The sequence below is a fragment of the Dermacentor silvarum genome, chromosome 8 (assembly GCF_013339745.2).
Source record: "Dermacentor silvarum isolate Dsil-2018 chromosome 8, BIME_Dsil_1.4, whole genome shotgun sequence".
In the NCBI taxonomy this organism is placed as follows: domain Eukaryota; kingdom Metazoa; phylum Arthropoda; class Arachnida; order Ixodida; family Ixodidae; genus Dermacentor; species Dermacentor silvarum.
This window is the reverse complement of record NC_051161.1, coordinates 129,247,386-129,266,509: the sequence shown is the minus strand read 5'-3', so window position 1 is coordinate 129,266,509 and position 19,124 is coordinate 129,247,386. Positions and strand designations below refer to the sequence as shown.

Sequence of the window (19,124 nt, the reverse complement as noted above, 5' to 3'; positions counted from 1 at the left end):
CAGATTTTTTACTCTGTTTAGACACCTAGTTCTTCGAAGACTAAGCTCGTGCGAGGCTAGGTTAGGTTGAGTAGTACAAAAAATAGTAATGTGAAGAATTTTCATAAAATGGCAAATCTTCATCGACACAGAAATATCAGGTGCTTACGCATTGTGTAAAATTTTATAATTTGCCAAACTTGTGTCCTTTGTATACGATAACCGTATGCTACTTAAGGGACGCAACTCTTCCCTGCCAAACGTAAACAAGCGTCATACTGTCACGTTGTAGCGACGGTCCAGAACAAAGTAGCAAACTATGAATGTCGAAAGTAACTCTTTATTAGGGGAACATGTGCTCTTAAAAGCAGCTGACTTTGAATGTACAACGCAGCGGCGTACACAGTCCACGATCGTCAAAATCTGATCCGCGAATCGAGAGTGTCGGCTTTATACAAGACTCGTGGAAATTCCAGCGTGATCGCTGGTGCGCCTGTGGCTTCCAGAAAATATTACCAGAGTTCTGCAATACTTTTCGCCTGGCCATCAAACTTGTTCGAAAAGTTTCATGTAGGGACAGAAGATGGCACCAGAGGCACTGGCGTAAGTTGAAGGCGAACAATCTGCCGCGCCAGATGGCCGGGCTGCGCGATCATGCAAATTTTTTCACGAGGAAAGGCGCCGCTCCCACATTTATTTCATCATAAGTGTAGAGTGTACATGCAACGGGAACTTTTGGCAAACTAATTTATTGTGCGATCCGTTTCTGTTTAAATTATACACGGCACGGTTCTATGACTGACATCGCCTCCCTCCTCTATAGTCGCCTTCCTTGCAGAAACTGTTTCGTTCAGCTTTCTCTATTTGCACTTTGTCTAGTTAGTTAGTTGGATAAGTCAGTTACATATGGTTAGCTAGTTCAGTGTGCCAGTTATTAGTTGATTAGTTAATAAGTTTAAGATATTTGCTTAGTTATTATAGTTAAGTATGTTATTAGTGAATCATTTTATTTCAATATGCTAACTTAGGTAATCAGTTGGTTGGCTTTGGTAGTTAATTAGTTTGGTTACCGTATTTGCTGAATTGTAACGTGATATTATTTCATGATTTTCTTTGCTTGAACTTGACCCTCGCGTTACATTCGAATAAAATTAGCGATCTTAAAACACATATCTTAATACCACGGTTTATAACGTTACGTTGGCAACCTATACCTTTACGTCTTGATTCAATCCATAAAAAAGGCGACCGCGCTCAATGCTTTTTTTTTTTTGGTGCAACCGACGCCATTTTCGAGTGGTGTTACGGTCACGGTGCTCCATTACCCTGTGTTCTTTCGCGCTTCGACTACGTTCATAAGAAAAGTTATGGCGACGCATAGCATTCGGTATGATGGCCGCTTCGAGAGACAGGTAATTTTGATGGACGAGGAGCTGGGAAACTCCGCCGCTGATCGGCGGGTCAACAGCAATGAGTTGACGATTCTCAGATGGTGACACCAATGGGAGGAGGCCTTTTGTAAATAAGGGGCCGGTCGGAAGAGCCTCGTAAGGACCTGGTCCTGTGCTCGAATTTGGAATGGTTGTGCGGCCTTTTAGGAAGTAACAAATCTCAAACGAGCTTGACGGCACGGATGACTTGATTCTCGGGCGATCACTTTCGGAAATAGTTTCGCTTTCGCGAGACTTCGCTCGTTTCGGCACTGAACCTCCCGGAAGTATACGGCCTACAGCACTCTTGGCACTGGGCCTCTTCGATTATGCAGTCCCGGGCTGTCCGCAAACCATCTGCGGCTTCCTGTCTGACTAGCTCTGACAAAAGAGCGCGTCACATTCACGTGATACAGCTTTCGGGGACTGTCCGAGCATAAGAGTCCGAGGTTTTGTTCGAAAGCACCGTGACCGGAAGTCACTCTCCTGGCTGCCGTTGTCTGCTCCTAGCTACTCGAAGATGGCCTCTTAAACAGCGAATTAATTAGCGTGGCCTCCGAAATATCGCAGACTCAGAGGCCACGTCACCGACACAACCATAAAGCTTGCATAGTGCAATCGGAGCCTGAGCGCATAGAACCTGTTCGAAAAGCGCAGTTTACGTCGAGCTTTCGTTTTTCGTGGCCCATAAACACTGTATACGCTAGCTCATTACTGGGAACGTTAAGAGGAATTCCCACACGGACGAAAGAAATCGCGGTCGTGCCACGTCGCTGTTCATGCAGAAAGCACCCTGCGATATCCTCAAAGTCCGTGAGACCATCTACTAATTAAAGGCCTGACGTGTGTCTAGGACAGCGCGTGCCCACTGGCATGTCAAACCATGCATGTCAAAAAGCACACGCTCAAGCTTGCATGCATTCATCTACAAAATGCCTTTCTCCGCAAAGTTCGGGAATTAATATCTCCAAACTGGTGTCATCCTGACAATTCGCTCCAAGTGGATCCGCCTTGCGATCTCTACGGCTAGAATTTGTAAATTGGAATATGGGCCATGCGGTAATTAATAAAAACTTAACTAGTGCATCTTTAATTAGTCGATTATGCATTTCAATTTTTAAAGTAATAATGTCCGCCTCTTCAAGTAGACCAGCTCATTTATTTATTTATTTATTTATTTATTTATTTATTTATTTATTTATTTATTTATTTATTTATTTATTTATTTACATATACTGCAGCCCTATATAGGGCTATAGCAGGAGTGGGAACATTATACATTGCTACACAATAACGAACATACACATACACAAAAAAATGAACAAAGAAAGCGCTTTACATGTTAGCGAGGTGCTTAGTGGTGGCAGGTATAAAATTCTTTAGTGATAGTGAACGAATGTCGCCGGGGAGAGAATTCCATAGCTCAATTGTACGTGGGAAAAAAACTGTATCTGAATGTGTTACTACGGGCAAAGATAGGTGATATGTTCAAGGCGTGGGAGCTACGGGTACAACTAGCGTTTGTAAATGTGATGTAGTTACAATCAGAAAGACCACAAGTGGAGTTAATAATTGCATATAAAAGTTTTAAGGCTTCGATGAGATACCGTGAAAGTAATGGCTCGATGTTCAAAGATTGTTGAGCCTGTGTTGGCGAGAAATTGCGGCTGTAATTTTGGCAAATGAAACGGATAGATTTACGTTGAACATTATTGAGCGAAATTATTTCACAGTGTTTGTAGGGAAACCAGACAACAGATGCATATTTTAGGACAGGGCGAATTAACGTTTTATATAATAACAGTTTAGTATCGCGAGGGGTCTTAGATAAAGTGCGGCGCAAATAACCTAATTTTTTAAGGGCTTTCCCGTTTATATATTCGATGTGTTTAGACCATGAAAGATGCTCTGTAAGAATGGCTCCTAAGTATTTATGTTGAGAAACTCTTTTAAGCGGGATGCCATCCAAAGAATAATCGAATGAGAGGGAGCTCTGTCTATTGGCAAATGACATCACGACTGTTTTATTACAGTTGCTGTTCATTTGCCACGTTTTGCACCAAGTGCAGAAAGACATAAGGAATTGTGCAAGACGGTGATGGTCATCAATGGAGTTAATAGATTCGTATAAAACACAGTCATCTGCATAAAGTCTGATTTTAGTTGAGGTGTTACAAGGCAAATCATTATTATATATGAGAAATAATAAAGGGCCTAATACGGATCCCTGAGGAACGCCTGATGTTACGTCAACAGGAGTTGATTCCACTGAATTAAAAGAAAAAAATTGAGAGCGACAATGAAGAAAACTGGCTATCCAAGAAACAAGATGGGGATTGTTTAATATGGCGTTTAGTTTTACCAGTAGTTTAGAATGAATCACAGTGTCAAAAGCTTTAGAAAAGTCAATAAAGATGGCATCCACTTGTTTACCTACGTCTAGGTTAGAAGCGACGTCGTGAACAAAATCGACTAATTGCGTTACAGTGCTATAGCCACGACGGAAACCATGCTGAGCAGATGTTAGAACGTCATTACAGTCAAGGAATTCGATTATGTGTTTGTAAATAATATGCTCTAACACCTTGCAAGACGGGGCTGAGAGAAATCGGCCTGTAGTTAGAAGTTGTTTATCACCTGATTTTTACAAAGGCAGGAGTTTGGCTGTTTTCCATTTAGTTGGTACTTCACCGGAGTCTGGAACTAGAATGTGGAACTAGAATGACCTAGAATTGTGCTATTTGCAAACAGGAACCTTTAAAATGTTTTGAAAGCCTTCGCATAAAAAACACCCTGTATAATCACATCAGTTAAAGTACCGAACGGCCCAGCAGCAGCAGCCATGCCAAACAACAAGGGGTGGGCAAATAAAACTACGCATTATTATCCTCATGCCCGGTCGATGTGCTCTCGAAGTTCACAAATCACAGAATACTTTGTTCGAGGCTCTTGAAAATAACGAGCACGCAGAACGACGTCAGGGCCGAGAAGGTGCGTGACTCGACAACGACAAGCTGAATCATAGTTAGTCATGACTTAATCTGTTCTATTTGCACTGACCCTACCACGTAGAGAGCAACGCACACTCTGCCATGAATCCTTGGGCAATAGAGCAGATATCTCAACTTCTGTCATTCGTTGAAGAAGCCTTTGTCATGCCCACAAGGTTCGAGATACATGGAAGTTGTCGCCTGCAATACTGAAAGGGATTGCACACGTGCCCCGATCGCAAAGAGAGTGATAAATTTATCGCCATCAATAAAAATCTAATGAGCAGAATTTCATGCAAATTTGGCACTTAATGAAAAGTAATGAGAAATTCCTGCTTGTTTGAGTGCGCATGCCTAAAGATTTCAGATAGTTTCAATAGAGTGCCTCGCACTGTACTGAACTCAGCACTCAACGGAAAGATGTGTGGCATCTTTCCGCCACAAAGCCACATTGCAATGGCCCACATAAGAATTTGCGCGCCGATTGACAAGAGAGTACACATTATGAAAATTTGACTGTTTACCATTTGATTGATGTTTTAGAAGGCGTATCGTCTTTTCTGAAGTGTAGTCAGTCAATTTTTTAAACAATATATCTAGCTAAAAACTTCGTACCCAGCACCAGTGTTGAGGATGACGGAGCGAATGTTTGCAGAAGAACGCATGGCTGTGCAGGTTAAGCGTTCCCTGTATTGCTATATTAAAGTGTGTAATTATATTAACTGCAACAGCAATGCATTTCGCTGAAAATGTTGGCTAGTTATTGTAGCAATTATGTAGGGTTCATAGTTTCTAAAAAATAGTTTATACTTTCAGCATCGGCTGACCTCAAATCTAGAATTGCAGCATGCCCCCTAAAGCTATGAAGCCAACCTATTTAGAAAAGTATAGCTAAATAAATAGACAAGTTATCACGCAAATACTGGTATCCATCATTGATATGACGATTGAAACATTCAACAGTGACATTTTATATGCCATCCCCAGATGTTATTGTACTGAAATAGCGGTTGAAGGAACTAACATCATATATGATCCCTGAGGGTCACCATCGATAATTAGCGAGCAGCTTCCCTGAACACGTGTGGTCATCCTGAGTTCATGACTTGCAGTTCCCGTCAAAACATTTCACAAACACTTCAGCCACGGGTTTTCAAACTGAATATGCGAACGTCGTGCCACTTTCTGGCTGAAGGCGATCCATCAGTTCTTTTCATTACACAAACCACTGTTAGGGTGAAATAAATTCATTCCAGGAATCTTGCGTGTTGGTAGTCGCAAGGGCCTGTGACTGAAATTTTAATTCGGCCCCCACTGGCCATCTTCGGTTGCGTTTCCCCAATTCCCAGCGTGGGTTTGTGAAGGCGTCAGGCTTTTTTTTATCAGCAACCTGACGGTATTATTAATATGAAGAGCTTGAGGGAAGCCCAAGCGTAGACAATAAAGTATCAAAGAGAAGCCTGACCTGAGATAGTAGTGATGCTGCTCTTTTTACAGAAATGTCGAGGTGATTTGACATGCATGGCAACAACACCTAGAAAAGAGTGCTTTCGCAAACGAGGCACCAGTTGCCGGAAATCCAATTTCATCTCATACAATTTGTTTGCTCCAAGGCTGCCAAATAAATGACAAGCTGCGTCACTTCAGGACGCAGACGAGCCAAGCATTCGCAGCGTGCACAAGAACGACAGGTTAGCAAAATCAAGAAAAAAATGGCGCATTCAACGTGAAGTGAGAGTGACAGGCGAATTAATTTCAAATGTTTGTTTCATCAATGAGAAATGTAACCGCTCACCAATTCTCGTGCAGAACCACAAGTAAGTTATTAGCGAGCATCAAATTAACCGGAAAGTGTATAAATGACTCGCAGCAAAGCGCTGTGGGCATAACCATCTAACAGAATGAAGAATTCTCTGATTGTGTTTCTGGCTGCTGTGGCCATCCTGCTGCTTTCCAGATCCGACGCTGGCAAAGGACCAAATGTCTTGCAGCGCGACGTACCGGACGCTTTCAAGGTAAGGAGAAATGGTTCACAAAAAGTACAATTTGCACTTCTGAATGAATTTATAGGGATGCTTTCCTTTTTACACGATAGCGTTAAGGACCCCGTGTCGCAGAAACTCCGGTGTCGGCGTTGGCATCTTGTCCGTGAGAGAACATTTCCGTATATAGTTAGTAATATGTATATGCCGCGCCTTGCTATCTGACATGTGTTATATGCGGTTTATATTGGCACACCATTCTATCACTAAAGTTGCTCATACTTGTCTTACATTCTTGACAATGTTTTGAGAATGACAGCCCGCAATCAAATGTCATGAAACAATACACCGACAGCGCATGCCTTTTATGGGAAATCTTCTCTTAAAAGTGCGAAACAATAAAAGAAACCCGAAAATGATGTAATTTTTGTCGCGGCTGTGCACTACCTGCGGGACCAGCCCACGGACGAGGCCGCGTTTCTACCAGAAAGCTCGCCTTCGCGAATAGCGTTTGCCACAACCGTCTCTTGGTAAAAATTACGGTTACAAAAGCTGCATTTGCCGGGAAGCGTGAGAAGAAGTCAGGGATCCTTGAATGCTGCCGCGTTCCACTATATTAAACACGACGCTTAAGCGCTCTCCAAGTTTTTTTGACAGCACTGGCGCACTATAAGCTAACCGAAAATTTTGTTATCACAGTTTGCTGCTGGAGTTGCTTATATGTGAGAGTTATGCAAAAAATTGGAGGACGCTTAAGCTTCGCCTTTACGAGTAGAACGCCATAGCGTTATCTGGACCCGTTCGCAACGCATCGTTCCCATACGGCAAGTAGGCTTCTTTCACTGCAACACTGAACGTGGGAAAGCCAGCTTACAAAGACCAAGCTTACACCGATTCCCTTAAACTCGGCTTCACTATTAAACTTAAATGTATTGCTGCAAAGACGTTGTTCCAGGGGCAATATAAGCGGTCTTGTATTAAAATGTGAAGGCCCTAGCACCTTTTTTTATATTAGTAATTGTTTTCAATGCCCGCGACGCGCGCAGTTCTGGTGGAAATGCTGGAAAAGGGATTTGTGTTTGAGTTTCCTCGTAGCAGAATTAAGTTTTCTCGTACATTCAAATTACAATCCGACGCCGAGTGGTAAAGTCGTACTTTACCAATTTTTTGACAGATTTCACTGTGAGAAATTAAATTTTTGTTCGCCAAAACTTTGCACCACGTGGAAGGCCTGCGCGGTCGATGTGGTTGGATGATTTTCTCCGCCACCCGCATCACACGCCGGTTGCCGGCGCCGGATTTTCTGCGACACGGGGCCTATAAACGCTATTGCGCTAAAACATTATTAACGCTGTTGTTTAACTGAGTTGAGTTGCTTTATATCTCGCAAAAAAGTACATTCGTGCACATCCTGTGAATGGAGAAGTAGGAAAACGGGTGTTCAGATGCGGATTATGTTTTAAATTCTCTTCGAATGCAGAGGAATGTTTTAAATTGTTATAACATGTGAGCCAGTCAGACGCAGCCTCACTCAATGCCATGCGCTTGCATGCTGATCCCCAGATAAGTATTCTCGCGACAACCTGAATAAATTTGATTGTTGCTTTTCTTATCTAAATTCGACCAGGTACTTCGCTAGAAACCAGCCGCGGCGTCCGTATTTCGAAGGGGCGAAATGCAAGAAACGCCTGGGTCCTGTGTATTGGGGGCATGGTAAAGATCCCCTGGTGTCAGAGTGAATCCGGAGTCCCCCACTACGGCGTGCCTCGAATTCAAATCATGGTTTTAGCGCGTAAAACCTCAAAACTCAATATATTGATTCTGAATTGCCAAACGTGAACGTAGAGCCTACTCCGTCACATCCTTAGATATTCCGAAGAACGCGTCCGTTGTAAACACACAGCCTATCACCAACATTTGTCTACAGGCACGATAAGTTAACTCTCTTTTGTTGCCACCTAGGTTTTCGCAGCGTTCCCTTACGCTGTTGCCATTTCCGACGCTGACAATGATACCATCTTTGAATGCCTGACGACGATGCGCAAGGACTTTGACCCCGAGTCGAAGACAGTGACCTACGTGTGGTCAATAAGCGATGGCCCTGGCAAGAGGTAAGTCTTTCGCAACACTCGGCTTCAAAAAAATAAAGTAAAAGTGCGCTTGAACTCTTCAACTCCACAAAGGCAATATAGCTAGCACAATAATGCCTCTGAAATATTCTTAAGAATCCCCCCTGCTATAGAGATGCTTAAGATTCCATGTTACATTTCAACAATATTCTAGCTTAATTAAAATGCCCTGATCATTTTAGGGTTGCACAGTGTCCCGACAAAATTCTCTGCTTCTATATATTCTCCATCAGTAGTAGCTATCAAGTAAAAAAAAAGAAAAAAATGTATGAGCCCTTCCACTCTGTGGAGGTGGCTGACCAGTGAAGCTGTTTTGCACACGACAAAGAGGTGACACAGAATTTTGAACGAAGGTACGAACATATTTATTGTCCAGATGGGTGGCCATCGTGACGATAGGTACGCAAACACATTCGCGTATCACCCATGTTATTCAATCTGTCCGTCACGTAATACAATGAATGGCACTTACCTCCGCAAACGCGGCCTCCCCCACTACGACGACAGAAGATAAGTGAAATTCTAAACTGGAATGATGAGCGGCAACGGAGCCAGCTGGCGGAAGGGGGCGACGACGACCTACGCCTTCGGACGAGGCGCGCGCACCAATATTTTCCAGGCGCTAACTGGATCAAGTATCGAGTGTCGCAGGGTTCACTCACGCTTTTCTATGCGTGCGTCTGTCGCTATATGGGTGGAGCATCTGGCCATGGCCGATGGCGGCTCCTGTTAAAATCCCAACATCTGCCACGTTTTATTTTCATTGAAAAGATTCTAGCTTATGACGCAGGATAGAAGCATTACTAGCACGAAATATCGAATTAAGGAATGGCTCACGGTAATATAAGTGGGATTAAAATAAACATTCGCTTCTCAATACTTTACGTCTCATCTATCGTAAGTTATAAATGTATATGTATCATTTACCTGCATCGTCTCTAGCAGCACTAGTTATTTTCTCACACCCACGCATGTATAAGGCAAACAATACTGTTTGCCTTACACAATACAGTCACGCTGGAATGAAACACAAACGCGGGAAAACTTTCTAGAAAGCGAAAATATTCCGCCACGTTTTCTATGTGTGCAAACTGTTATTTCGCACACGCCTATTTTCAGCGACAGAGCACACTTAGGGCCCTCTAACACCATGATGAGAAAATTGTGATTTTAAGTTATTGGGCCAAACAAATCTTCTTGTTTATTTCTTTTTCTTAGCATTTCATTCCGGCATGAGATTAAATCAAGCAAGAATTTTACGCTCATAGAGAGAAATGAAGTGGTGTGCTGCGCAGTTAAATTAAATCGCGCACGAAATTGAGCGGCCTCCTTGCACATTCATTTTTAAATCCTAACTAAATCAAGTAAAAAAAGTATAAATGAGGAAAGAACGCCTAAAATTCGCATGAGGTTGCTTGAAAACGCGATGTTATCAGAAAACATTCCCAGAGAAATTTCCGTCTAAACTCATGGAGTCTAGAAATCGTTTCCTTAGCCATCAATGACCAGCTTTTTATGAAATTTGCTGAATGTTCAAGAAAATTATCAAATACACCCGTGAAAAGGAGCACATTTGAGATTAAAGCAATCAATATTTCACAAGAATTCTTCAATATTGCGAACGAAATTTCTAGCGTAATATTTACAACACTGCAACACAACATTCCTTCTTTTTCTTCTTTCTGGGGTTTTACGTGTCAAAACCAGTTCTGATTACGAGGCACGCCGTAGTGGAGGGCTCCGGATTAATTTTGACCACCTGGGGTTCTTTAACGTGCACTACAACGCAAGCACACGGGCGTTTTTGCATTTCGCCTCCATCGAAATGCGGCCGCCGCGGCCGGGAATCGATCCTGCGATCTCGTGCTCAGCAGCGCAACGCCTTAGCTGACTGAGCCACCCCGACGGGTAACAACACAACATTCCATATGATGTCACAATTACAGGCCTTCTATTATTTTTATATCTGTTCTTGGCACTGAGTTCATGATTTGTAGTTTGTGCTTAAAATTTTAATCTAAATATATTCAGCCAATTCCTGTAGAAAATCTTGTGGCCGATTATAAAGTCTACCATCCCAAAAGTTTGTCTAGAGCTGTGCATTAGAAAAAAACCTTAATAAAATCAAATCAGTAGTTGCCCAATGAGACAGTTTCTTGTGCATTTTATTGGGCAAAGTAGAATTGACCCGGAGGTGAAGCTTAGGGTAATTTTCAAATAATAAGAAATATGTAAATACTGATCAGTTGATGTCAGGGGGAAGATCAAGTAGAAACGCAGGCTCCAGGCAGAGTGCGATTATAGGGCGCTGCCTGGCAGATAAAAAGCATTGACAGAAATGCTGTTTTAGAACAGCAATTTACGCTAGAAGATGAAAACAATATTGGAGAACTAATGCACATTTTAGAACACATGTGAACGGACGGCTTAGTTCAGTCAGTAAGTAAGCAGTAAGCAACTGATTGCGAAGTGTGTAATTCTTTTATTTTCATCCTATGCAAATGCAGTCTTACGTGATGTTAGATTTTTTTTTCTTACCAGACAAGTAACAACTCTCACTTTATGCACCGCTTTAATTTGTGCACTAGAGGTTGACAAGCTTTGCTCGAATGCAAACACCAAATCAGGTCGACAGGCACTGTGAGACGCCAGCACAGCGATCTCACGAGGACGAAGGTGGTCTATAATAATTGTCGAGAGAATAATGATGGTGAATGATGGTGATGAATGATGGCGAATGATGGTGATGCTCAAAAAACGAAGACAGCAGATCTAAACAAAATTAGTGCATCTGGAGTAAGAGCGGTGCATACCCATACTGCTGAATGGGTATGCGGCAACGACAGATAACGGTGGCTGAAGAATAGTCCAAGCCGAAGAATAGCGGTCCGAAGAAAAGCGGTCCAAGGCCTTGGCATCCCAAATATAACTAAGAAAACCAAAGATCAATTAAATATCGTTAAGAGGTCTGTGTGCTTTAAGATACAGATGAGTTCACAATATAGGTGCATACTTCACGTCATGAGGTACATCGAGGGAGTGACCGACCCTGAAGCAGTATTAGCAACGTCAATGCTCAGGAAGGAAGCCGTAAAAATAATGTTGCTCTGTAAAATCGTGACGGCTATCTTCGAGACCATCCTCCTTGTAGTAGTTTTCTTACCTTCAGCCGAAGCGCACTGAAAGGAAATGTGACAAAGATGGGGCTGTAGTGCCCACGCTTGCCTCATCTTTAGATCCCTTGTCTTGTGTGGCATTGTTCAAAAGATGAATCTAGGCACAAGCAGAAGGCAAAGCATGGTTTCTCATAGCGCGCTTGGCACAATTGAGTGTTAGTTTTCAGTATTTGAAGCGATGACATGTGGAGTTCATGGTGATGCTCATGCGTATGAACTTTATACAAAAGATCACTGCATTGAACGTTGCTCAAGATGGGTGCTCATTACCGAATATTGCCTTCCAGGAAGCATGTTAGTCTTCATCACACTGCTGGTGCAACTCCGGACGCCACAAACTTCACAGTTGGCAAAGGTAGATTAAGATTCTCACTTCATGATCGCACTTGTCGAACTCAACTTTTACTCGACTGTGTTGTAATGAGGCCAGAGTGCTAGCGTTTGTCATCAAAAGCTCAAAGAAACAACGCCGTGGACGTATTCAATAAACACTTCTGGATATGAGTCCTCTCGTTACATTAGGTAATGGCGTTAATTGATATCGCCCCCCCCCCCCAAAAAAAAATATCCGTATTTCACAGTAAAATGTAAAGATGCAAGTATAAGCATCAAACGCTTGAACACAGCTGAACATCCCCAGACGGCACGTTCTATTGAACGTTTCCTTCTACTTGATAGCTCCCGTACCTGCTGTGTCCGCCAATGTATATGTGCAACGCTGTCAATACGCTCTAGACGGTAAAAGGGTAAATGTCTAAAGTCTTATGGTATGAGTCTTTTGAAGTGTAGCTAGACCCTCGTGGTTGTTCTACTTCAGCTGAACATAATTGTATCTGTTTATGGCGTTTGCACCATGAAACGTATCCACAGCAACTACAGTGTGCTAAAGTTTGGTGACAATACATCTAATTGCTGTGTCTTTAAAATGGGGAGAGAACACGTAGCCTACTTGAGGTAATGCGGGACAGCTGAAGCTATTGCAGTGTACTATTCTGCCAATCTATAATTCATGTTCTTCCGCTTCATTAAAATATCTACCACTACATTGCAAACGCAGCTACGCCTTTAACGAGCATGGTATGTGTTTATGTTATTTATTGCCCCAGTTGTCCAAAGCCTCTACTTTCCTTATTCGAAAATTTCGGCGCAAACTTAACGAATCTGCAAGGGCCACGCCTGCCTACACGAGAAGGTTCTTTTCCGCTCATCTTATACCTACTTCTTGTAGAAACTGGCAACACTTTCCTCCCCATGTCTCTCCGATAATTATTTCGCTGTTACAAATCCACATACCCTATTTTAATATTTCCACTTATCTGACTCTACTCAAAGCACAAGTTTTTTCTCCTACCCATGAGAAGTAGGATAGTGATAATTATATAAACACTGCCAATTATATCAGTTGTTGCTCATGCGAAAGCAAGTCTAGGACATTCCCATTTTCGATCACTGCTGATCACTTGGTAGTTCTGTAATAATACGTTCGCTCTAAACGTTTTAGCGTTTAGAAGTTTCTTTGTGTTTCGATTTTCCCATTGACTTACTTCGAACTGCTACCTTTTTTTTGCAGATTCCAATGAAGTGGAAGTGGCGTATGTAATTTGGAGTGACTACAAAGACTGCGCCATCACGGAAGTTCCGCACTTCGCAGACCGTAAGAATTCAGTCAAAGGACACTTAATCCATCGCTCAAATTATTTTTTGTGGGTTACGCTAGGCTTTTGTGACAGAATCACCATTAAGATTGAGCAAAACATTAAAAAAAAGATCCGCAACAGTTCCTCAAATGGCGTTCACGCCGCGAAAGTTGAGTGCCGAATGTTACTGCTTTCCGGTAAAGCAAGCAATGAACTCTACTCCACTACACCAAACCATAAATATTGGGCGAAGCAGGTACGTTTTGGACTTGACAAAGCGGCCATCTTTGTATATTCAAGAGAAAAGAAATTGTAAATTTATCAGTAAATCCGGGGTTGTTGCGGGATAACAAAAATAAAACGAATCAATTTACCTTTTAAAGAGAAAAAATAATGCGAAATGAGCACGTAATCTCTGCATGTGGACGTTTTCTACAATATATTGAAAGAACAAACTTGAAAACAACGCCATATTTCTTTATGAAATTGTCACCATCGGGGATTTCGTAAGGACTGGCTTTCGTATTTTCATCGGGATTAAGCATTTCAAGAAATATTTCTTATCTGAAGGTGGCCGCATGTGTTGGCCTCGCGGACGTAGGGTGTAGGCAATTTAACAAAAATTGTACATTCCAAAATAACAGGCCGGAAATCCTGAGTTCTGACACTGTTACTTAATCTACTAAGCCAAATAGTCGGGATGCGCTGGAAATAAAAGGAAGATACTGTATCCATATATCATAACCCTCGGTTAGTGCAGCCCTATTCCTAAATGAACGATTCGCTGTTATTTAGTCCCATGCCATGAAACATTGTAGCATAAAGAAAAGCGAAGATTTAACAAGCAATACAAACAAAAAAGAACACATAAGCTCGGACGCAAGGGCGCTCAGCACCCCATAAGAAATGCTTCGATATCCTTCATTATGGCGTGGCACATCCCGGTATGATCATAAGGTAGTAATCATAGACAGAGAGGAAACACAGAGGGACAGAATGTGCTTTCGTTTGCAACGATTTATATACCATTGATGATGTGCGTGGACATCGGCGGTAGCGTGAAAGAGGACGCTTTACTTTTCACAATTTATTGAGAGCTCTGCTTGTTCTTTTGGTGGCAAGCGAGACCTGGCCTCTGCCCTTGCAACGACCGGCTAAACTTGTTCACGCTTAGACAGGGAAGGAAACATTAGTGCGCAATTCATCTGGAACGCTGTCCTGATAGGGCACGTAGGCTGCTCTACAGAAATGACTCAGATATTGGCAACAAAGCACGAGACTGATACATAGGTAAGAACATAAATTGACCATATAAATGGTTGCTTTTTTTCATTTGAAGCTCTTGAAAACATGAGCTGTAGGTTATCAGATTTGGTGTCGGCTGTATCGAGTCTTCAGTATTCACTGCATGCTTAGAAGTATTCAAGCCCTTAGACTGGGAAGGCTTAGGAGTGAGGATTAATGGCGAATATCTCAACAACCTTCGGTTTTCAGCTGACATTGTCCTATTCAGCAACAATGGGGACGAATTGCAGCTAATGATTGAGTGCCTTAACCGAAAAAGTTTAAAAGTGTGGTTGAAGATTAACATGCAGAAGACAAAGATAATGGTAAATAGCCTGGTAAGAGCAGAAGAATTCAGGATTGCCAGTCAGCCTCTAGAGTCTGTAAAGGAGTACGTTTATCTAGGTGAATTACTCACAGGGGACCCTGATCATAGAAATAAATTTACAGAAGTATCAAATTAGGTTGGAGTGCATACGGCAGGCATTGCCAAATCCTGACTGTGAGCTTACCACTGTCGTTGAAAAGAAAAGTGTACAGTCATTGCATACTACCGGTACTAACATATGGGGCAGAAACTTGGAGGTTAACAAAGAAGCTCGAGAACAAGTTAAGGGTCACACAAAGAGCGATGGAACGAAAAATGTTAGGCCTAACACTAAGAGACAGGAAGAGAGCGGTGTGGATCAGAGAGGAAACGGGGATAGACGATATTCTAGTTGACATTAAGAGGAAAAAATGGAGCTGGGCAGGCCATCTAATGCATAGGATGGATGACCGGTGAACCATTAGAGCTACAGAATGGGTACCAAGAGAAGGGAAGCGCAGTCGAGGACGGCACAAAACTAGGTGGGGTGATGAATTAAGAAATTTGCAGGCGCAAGCTGGAATCAGCTAGCGCAAGACAGGGGTAATTGGAGATCACAGGGAGAGGCCTTCGTCCTGCAGTGGACATAAATATAGGCTGCTGATGATGACGATAATGTATCGAGTCTCAGTCATTTACAGATACTAACAACCGCTGTTCCAAAAACTCGAATGGCGGGAAGCTTTTAGAGGTCTCAGCTTGTCTATTTTTGCTTATATCCCGGGGTGATTTTCTGGCCATCGTGTTGCGCGGCTGAGCTCTAAATTGCGGCTTTGGTCGTGGCAGCCCCATTTCAATGAGGACGAAATACGAAACGGTTGTGTGGTTAGATTTCGGCGCATGTTAAGGAACCCCAGATGGTTAAAATTTATTCGGGGTCCCTCACGGCCGCATGCCTGATAATCAGATAGCAGTTCAAGCAAGTAGAACCCCAGTGCCTTAATTTCTTTGAAAATGCGCAGTATTTTCGGTTATGAATATAGCATCAAACTTGCTGCTGCAAAGCGCACTTCGCCAAAGCATTAGCTGCTATCAATATCTCATGGTAAAAAAACGACGTTTAAAGTATAATTGAAGAAGATATCCCGAAGGCTGCCTGCTTCTGTGCACAGTTTTCTTAGTGTAGACGGCGACATACATAGAGCGTGTAGCATGGACACTTGGATTGGAATACCGAAGCCGGATTACTTTCTGTAATTTAGCTTAGAATGGGCGTTTGCAAGAATGACGACCCACAAGCCACGCATGTCGAGTGCTACTAACAAACCACAGCGAGGGAGTACCGCTTAGGCAGTGATCCATAGATCCGGTGTTAAGACTCTTCCACACATGAGTGTCTTTACGCCCCTGCATATAACCTAAGGAAGAGGTGAGGTGATAAGGTAAAAACGGCATTTTTCCAAGTGCTACGCTTCCTTAATGAACAGCTAAAGACATAACTTCATGATGGCCGTCTCATTGACAATATAAGATAATAAGTAGCCCCCAATGATTCATTTTTATGTTACAATTACTGGGCCTCGGCTAAGGTGTTCTTACGCACGGTGTACTAAAGCCGGTGGACCATTCTACGGAGGATGCTAAATACACAAGCTGAAACCATGGCAGCACGAAATCTTGGCATAACAATTCTACCGGCCCTTTCCGATAAATTTGTTGCGAATTATTTTTTGAGATGACGGAAGGAAGGCAAAAGTTGAATGCGTCTTCCCTCTTGCCAGGAAGACTGAACTCCTTGAAAGGCATGACAATGAGTATGAAAGCTCATGTGAGAACCATCGTACAAGTCTACTGCGCCTGTATTTGTCACTCTCCGTGCTGACACCCGTTATTGTGCCTGTCAATCAACTTTATACCTGGTCGCGATGACGAGTGGGTGAGGTGTATAGTCGGCATCGTTTGTATTACTGACAACAGCTGCGCATGAAATTCTGGTCAACTTTTCTATTCAAAGTATTAGCAGCGTATTTTCCTAGTTTTTCAAGGATGTCGAAGCTTTCAGAACATTTTTTCTCATGCTCTGCAGAGTGCACCTTGTGGGTGTCGAAAGAAGTGGAGGACCTTGTACCTGAGTACTGTCTGGAGCAGTTCCACGACGCATGTGGTGTCATGGTGCCCCTTCACGACAGCGATCTATGCGAGGATGACCAGTTTGACGGGGAGGACGATGACGAATAGCCACCGAAAACACACTTGGAAAACCGCTGCTGATATCCACACGATGGTCACGGTTGCACAATGGACGCGGCCAAGTTCTTTACCAAATAAAGTTTTGCTTGGAATTATTGATGATAATTTATTACGCCAAATTTTCAGTTTTCTTTCTTGCATGTAGTGTCAGTCGACGCTTATATCGGAGAAGTTATGGCAAGTACTTTCGATTATTTCTCGACAACGGGCAAAAGGTAGCTGAGGTAGGTTGTGCAGATGCTTAGACACGCGAGTGAAAAACGCTGAAGCACAAGTTCCCAGCGAAGCGGCGCGAAATGTGCTTTTAGTGGTGGTCATAGATAGATAAAGGATATAATGTAGAGGAATGGTAAAGGTTTTCAATATAAGTTTCTCTCAAGCCTATGCCATAGGAAATTTCGCGCTTGTGCTTAGAACTCACTGTTTGAAGCACAGTAATGCAGACTCATTACAGAAAACAGCTCCATTTGTAAAGAGGCCTTCCATATTCATTCACTGCCGGTGTATAGGTATTTCTATAAGACAGGGCCTTACGTTAGATAGACTTTTTTTTGCTAATTCGGCTTAAATTGTTGCATCATACACTGCATCAGGATTTCATGCCTTAATGATTGAACTCTCAAGTAGACTTCAATATTGAAGCCTTCAATTAAATGCTACTGTGTACAATATAACGTCTGCTTACAAGGGTGGATCAAATGAAAACGGAACAGTGCTCTGAAAATGGTATAATTCAATTTTATTTCAACATAATTCCCATGGACACTGCGGACGCACAAAGAATGGACGCTATCAGCACCCCTTCATGCTCAACTTGATACAAGATATTTTACTATTTGATGCCTACAACTCCGTGCGTTACGTTTTCATTTGATCCGTCTTTATATGAATTACGATGAAATACAGATGCGAATCTCATCGCGAAGATTAAAACCCCGTTCATTCGTTTTTTTAAATGCGAAGCATTTCTTGGCGAAGATTTGCCACTTTGACAGTGTCTGCCTATCTATCTATCTAGCTGCCTACGTCTTGGTGCTCTCATGGTCGTACCATTAACTTGGTATTTACCAAATTGGCATTGTATGAGAAGAGTGTATCACGAAGAGAAATGATAGGTCATGACATGAATATCAGGATTTGAGTGTGATGTAGGTCATGAAGCAGCCGCCTAAAATGACAATGGCCCATCGAAAAAGATATTAGCATTCAAAAACCTCTGAAATGTGTTCAGACTTGAATACTAAGGGAAGGAAACACTAAATGAGGATCGTAGAAGTCATACTCATGAACTTGACTCTGAAAAAATGAGAATGAATCAGCAAAAAAAAGATTCACACTCCAAAACCACCGCAATGGGTTGTGACGTGGGTAGTAAGTGAAGGAAATACTAAAGGATGAAGGTAGAAGCCATATTCATGATCATGACTCGACAAAAATGACAATGACTCAGCGAAAAAATGAATGCTTAAAAACCACCGAGATGCGTTCTGACGTGCTTACTAAGTATAGAAAACACTAAAGGATGGTGGTAGAAGCCATAGTCATCACCATGACTCAGCAAAAATGACTGAAACAGCGAAAGAACATTAACACTCAAAAACCAATGTAATGGGTTCGGATGTGGTACGAAGTGAAGCAAAAGGATAAAGTCATAATCATGAGCATGACTCAGAAAAAAGTGACAATGACTCAACAAAAAAAAGATTAACGCTCAAGCACCACTGAAATAGTTCTGACGTGTGTACTGAGTGAAGGAAACACTAAAGGATGGTGGTAGAAGCCATAGTCATGAGCATGACTCAGAAAAAATGACAATGACTCAGCAAAAATTGATTAACGCTCTAAAACCACGGAAATGGATTCTCACTTGGGGACTAAGTGAGGGAAACACTAAATGATGATGGTAGAAGCCATAGTCATGACCATGACTTAGCTAAAATGAGTGACTCAGCGAAAGAAG

At 42.4% G+C, this 19,124-nt stretch overlaps 1 protein-coding gene across 1 annotated transcript; it reads left to right on the top strand.

Annotated features, from left to right (window-relative positions):
• The first annotated feature begins 6,223 nt into the window (after positions 1–6,223).
• On the top strand, positions 6,224–17,263 carry LOC119461701 (uncharacterized). Its single transcript, XM_037723067.2, has 5 exons — positions 6,224–6,414; positions 8,344–8,492; positions 11,974–12,041; positions 13,257–13,340; positions 17,001–17,263. Exons 1-5 carry the CDS (start codon positions 6,301–6,303, stop codon positions 17,150–17,152), a joined length of 567 nt encoding a protein of 188 aa, XP_037578995.1. The 5' UTR covers positions 6,224–6,300; the 3' UTR covers positions 17,153–17,263.
• Positions 17,264–19,124: the final 1,861 nt, after the last annotated feature.